Below are 5,000 nucleotides of genomic sequence, written 5' to 3'. Positions count from 1 at the left end.
CCGTGATGGGCGGCATCATCATGCGGTGGGTGCGACCACGTCCTCACTTCGTGGCGGCCTACAACGTGTTCATCACCCTGTTCGTGAGTGCGGGATTCGTGGGGCTCATGTTCCTCGGCTGCCCCAAGCTGAATGTCGTCGGCCCCGTGGAGGGGTGAGCATTACTACTACTACTACTACTACTACTACTACTATTACTACTACCACTACTACTACTACTACTATTACTACTACTGCTACATGCTATAGTCTTATCTTTACTGCTGCTGCTGCTACTACTAGTATTACTGCTACTGTTGCTTTTACTACTGCTACTGCTGCTGCTATTACTACTACTACCACTACTTCTTCTTCTACTACTACTACTGCCACTACTACTACTACTACTACTACTAATAATAATAATAATAATAATATACTACCACCACCACCACCACCACTACCACTACCACTACCAAACCACCACCACCACCAACACCACTCTTTCACACCCCGCGTCAGCCATACCTCGCCTCCGCCAGGTCCCCGGTGCCGCCCTGCTCCCTGGACTGCGGCTGCTCTGACAGGTTCTCGCCAATGTGCTCTGAAGACAACGTGACACTCTTCTACTCCGCCTGCTACGCCGCTTGCTCCTCCGTGGACACCTTCGCTAACCCCGTGGTGAGTGGGGAGGGAGGGAGGGAAGGACAAGGACACACAGGCAGGGAAGGAGTTAGTTGGACGTAAGGAAGTGAGATTGATTGAATTGTGAGTGGTTTTGCGCTGGGAAGGAAGAAGGATGTGAGTTGAATATGGGAACGTGAGACTGAGTGATTGACTGACTGATTGGAATGATGAATTGACTGGTTGACTGACTGGATGACTGACTGATCGGGGGGATTGACGTTCGGACTAGGAATTGACTAAATGACTGAAGGATTGAAGGGTCGAACGGTTGGCTGACGGATTGACTAATGAATTGACTGGTTGATGGACTAGCTGTTTGACCGAGTGATGGATTGACTGACTGGCTGGTTGACGAACTAACTGACGAGCTGACTAACTGACTAATTAACTTGTAGTCTGATTTACTGGCTGACTAACTAACTGGCTGATTGTCTTATTGAATGATTGCTTGACTGGTGGACTGACTGGCTGATGGACTGTTTGATAGATTAACGAGTGAACTAACGAAATGATGTTGGACTGACTGACTGACTGACTGACTGACTGACTGACTGATTGACTGCCCATTAGACAAATAAAATCTCTGTTGCTGTTTAGTTTAACCTGTGTGATACTAGAATATAATCCTACCATTTATTTATTTATTCATCTATTTATCTATATTATTTTTGAAGGGAGGCAATGCTGAAGGCGTTATGTGGACTGCTCAATTTTCCTTCCTCCACCTCAGGTCTTCAGTGGATGTGGCTGCATCGACAACTCCACCTTTACTTCCACCTCCACCTCCACCATATCATCTACCTTGGCCTCCTACGCCTCCTCCACCTGGCCTTCCTCACTCCCAGCCTTCCCCGTGCAGGTAAGTAGTAGTAGTAGTAGTAGTAGTAGTAGTAGTAGTAGTAGTAGGAGTAGTAGTATAGTAGTAGTAGTAGTCCAAATATGAAATTATTTATTCTTAACTCATACAACAACAACATACAACTCTTAAAACGAGTAACAACACCTTCAACAACACCTACACTCCTAAACCCTCACCATTCACTCCCTCCTCTCCTTCTGCGCCTTTGTCAGCAGCCTGTGTGAGTTAAGTCTGCTTTTTATTCCCCTCAGGGCGAAATGTTTGCGAGGGAGGGCGGCGGGGACGGCTTCGGGGTGAGCGGGTACTGTCCTGAGCAATGCGAGAGGCCTTTCTATTACTACCTCATCACGCAGATCATCATTAAGACAGTCTCCTCCACGGGCAGAGTCGGCAGTAGCGTCTTGTTGATTCGGTGAGTGTGTGTGTGTGTGTGTGTGTGTGTGTGCTTTGTCTTTATTTCCGTCTATGCCTTCAGCCTTTATTTCTGTGACTCGAAGTGTGTTTTTTTCTTATCATCCACGTTTCATCCTTGTCCTTACTGTTTTTTCTTCTCTTTATACCTTCATTCTGTTGATTTCAGTGTGCATTCCTGTTTTGTCCTCCTGTCTTTACTTTTACCTGTCTATGCCCTCAGTCTCTTTGCTTCAGTGACACACAATACTGTTTAACCTGATTTTTTTTGCTTTCTTCACTTCTGCTTGTCTATACATCGTCTGTTAATGTTGGTAGGTTACAGTACTCTTTAAACTCCGCATCTCTTTCTTGCTTACTTATTTTTATTTCCATCTGTCTCCATTTACTCTGTTTATCTCAGTAACATATTGCACTACAGTATGGCCTCCGTTTTCTTTTTACTTTACCATGTTCTTTTTCACGTCTTCCTATCTGTACGTCTTGTAAATGTCTCTCCTTGTCTTTATTTCCACTTGTCTCCATTTACTCTGTTAATTTTTATAACGTAAAGTACATAAGATTTTTTTCCTTGGTTTTCATTGCTTTTTCACGTCTTCCTATTGGTATGCCTTGTAAACGTCTCTCCTTGTCTTTATTTCCACTTGTTTCCATTTACTCTATTGATTTCTATAACGTAAAGTACATAAGATTTTTTTCCTTGGTTTTCATTGTCCTTTTCACGTCTTTCTGCCCTTATGTCTTGTAAGCGTCTCTCCTTGTCTCCCCCGTAGGTCAGTGGCGGACAAGGACAAGGGCCTGGCGCTGGGCACCCTCACGGTCTTCATGAGCCTCTTCGCCTTCATCCCCGCGCCCATCACCATTGGGGCCATCATAGGTGAGCTACTACTACTACTACTAATGAATTCATAAACCATACTGCTTGTTCTTCCTCTTTTAGTGAAACGAATATTTTTACTGTTTTTAATGTCTCTACTGTTCTTTTTCTGTTGTGTATATAAATTGTGCTATCACTGCTTTCTACTACTGCCACTCCACAGACTCGTCCTGCCTGGTCTGGGATACCTCGTGCGGCAGGACTGGAAACTGTTGGCTCTACGACAGCGATAAGTTTCGCATTATTATACATCTGGTGCCCGCGTGTGAGTATTACCCAACACACACACACACACACACACACACACTATCAAACTTCAATATATTTAGTGATATTTTTTCTTCAGATTTCTTCGTGTTCATTTACCTGTTTATTTATCTTGAAGTTGTTATTGTTATTTGAATGTTTGAATGCCCCGGATGGACTCACAGACACGAAAAAAAGAGGAAAACTAAACAGGTTTATGGATGCAGTAGGTGTGACGGAAGGGAGGGTGGAGGCGATAATGCCGCGGATGGACTCACCAGACACGGAAAAAAAAAGGAAACCTAAACAGGTCTATGTGTGCAGTAGGTGTGACAAGAAGGCGCAGAAGATCGAGAAGGCTCATCAGCAGCAGCCCAAAGAAGAAAAGTCACTTTTTTTCTTTTAGAAACCATAATCATATTTTGAGGTTGGACTTTGTACAATTGGTAAAGTGTGGAAAGGTTTGGTTCAGTTAGGTTAGACTTGCTTTATTTTTTATAACTAAGGCCTGTCATACCAGGGCACATTGTTTGAAAACAAGGTTTGCAAACTGTTTCCAAAAATGTTTGTTTACAAACTGTTTCCAAACCGTTTCCAAAATGTTTGCGAAATGTTTCCAAGCTTTGCTCCCAAACAATGTGTCCTGATGTGGACAGGCCTTCATGAAATTCATCTGGCGATCAACTCTGGAATTAGGGAAGATACGCTGTCCAACTTGATTTAACGAAGACTTATTTATTGTTCTTTTCTTCCATCATCACGTCCTCGTCGCGTCCGAACAAAAGCCTAATTTATACTCCTTTTTTTTCATCACCACCACCACCACTGCCACCACCACAACCACCATTTCCTCCTCGCCCTGCAGTGGTGGTCCTGCTGTCAGTACTGGGGGACCTGGTGGTGTTGTGGTACAGCCGCAAAATGGACCTGTACGGGGAGAGGGACAACCTGGAGTTGGACGTCACGCCGCCCACCACGCCCGCCACGCCCCTCACGCCGGACACGCCCTCAGCACCCCTGCTCGACTCCCCACCTCAGCGAGCACCGCCACTCCCTGACAACCTCAACCACAACTCTCACTTACACGCCCTCCCACACTCACGCCCACGTTCACGCGCGCACTCACTCACGCACTCGCTCACGCATTCCCGCATGCACTCCCGCAACCCGTCCCAGGAGTCCTTGCCGCTGTGCCCTCCTCCCGAGTACCATTACGTGGACAGTTGAGTGGTTCGTAAGTAAGCGATTCGATCCTGCATATGTGGTGGTGTATGTGACCTGATCCTCTTACTGTAGTCTTTTGTGCGATTTGATCCTCACCTCTACTTTTTTTTTTTTCTTTGGTTTGCTGTATATTTCTGCTGCTTCCTCCCCTCTTCCCATTTTTTTATGTTCAAGTAATATATATATATATATATATATATATATATATATATATATATATATATATATATATATATATATATATATATATATATATATATATATATATATATATATATATATATATATATATATATTTTTTTTTAGCTTTTGTTTGTGTGGGTTTCTTTTTTAAGATTTTTCCTTTCCTCATCCTCTTTTTATTTGTTTATTTTTTTAATGTCTAATGCGAATCTGTTTATTTCATGTATGAGAGAGAGAGAGAGAGAGAGAGAGAGAGAGAGAGAGAGAGAGAGAGAGAGAGAGAGAGAGAGAGAGAGAGCGCTCGTGTGTGTGTGTGTGTGTGAGCGGCTGTGGTGGGACAAGTGAGAGGCAGATGGAAGTGAGAGAGGGAGTGAGAGGGTGAGGGAGGGAGGGAGAGGAAGGCCGGGCGGTGATGCGGGTGTGGTATAAATGCAAGCTTGAGGCGCTGACTGCTGCGGGGAGGAAGACGAAGAGTGGAAGGAGAGGAAATTGTGGGGAAGTGTTGGTGGAGACTTTGAGAAAAGGTGACGTGAT

The 5,000-nt window shown here is 44.4% G+C and overlaps 1 protein-coding gene across 4 annotated transcripts in view; it reads left to right on the top strand.

Moving 5' to 3' along the window:
• The window catches only part of LOC135104805 (solute carrier organic anion transporter family member 74D-like), a 34,708-nt gene that overhangs the window by 27,242 nt on the left and 2,466 nt on the right, over positions 1 to 5,000 (top strand). For all 4 annotated transcript variants that reach the window (XM_064012420.1, XM_064012417.1, XM_064012418.1 and 1 more), the window contains exons 9-15: positions 1 to 154; positions 522 to 660; positions 1,397 to 1,525; positions 1,777 to 1,937; positions 2,710 to 2,813; positions 2,977 to 3,078; positions 3,925 to 5,000. The exon at positions 1 to 154 is cut by the window's left edge and continues 33 nt beyond it; the exon at positions 3,925 to 5,000 is cut by the window's right edge and continues 2,466 nt beyond it. In XM_064012420.1, coding sequence (XP_063868490.1) covers positions 1 to 154; positions 522 to 660; positions 1,397 to 1,525; positions 1,777 to 1,937; positions 2,710 to 2,813; positions 2,977 to 3,078; positions 3,925 to 4,286 — 1,151 coding nt within the window. In that variant the 3' untranslated portion in view covers positions 4,287 to 5,000. The remainder of the gene's footprint in view (positions 155 to 521; positions 661 to 1,396; positions 1,526 to 1,776; positions 1,938 to 2,709; positions 2,814 to 2,976; positions 3,079 to 3,924) is intronic.

The sequence above is a fragment of the Scylla paramamosain genome, chromosome 11 (assembly GCF_035594125.1).
Source record: "Scylla paramamosain isolate STU-SP2022 chromosome 11, ASM3559412v1, whole genome shotgun sequence".
NCBI lineage: Eukaryota > Metazoa > Arthropoda > Malacostraca > Decapoda > Portunidae > Scylla > Scylla paramamosain.
Note: the sequence above shows the minus strand (reverse complement) of the source record. Positions and strands in the feature narration are given on the sequence as shown.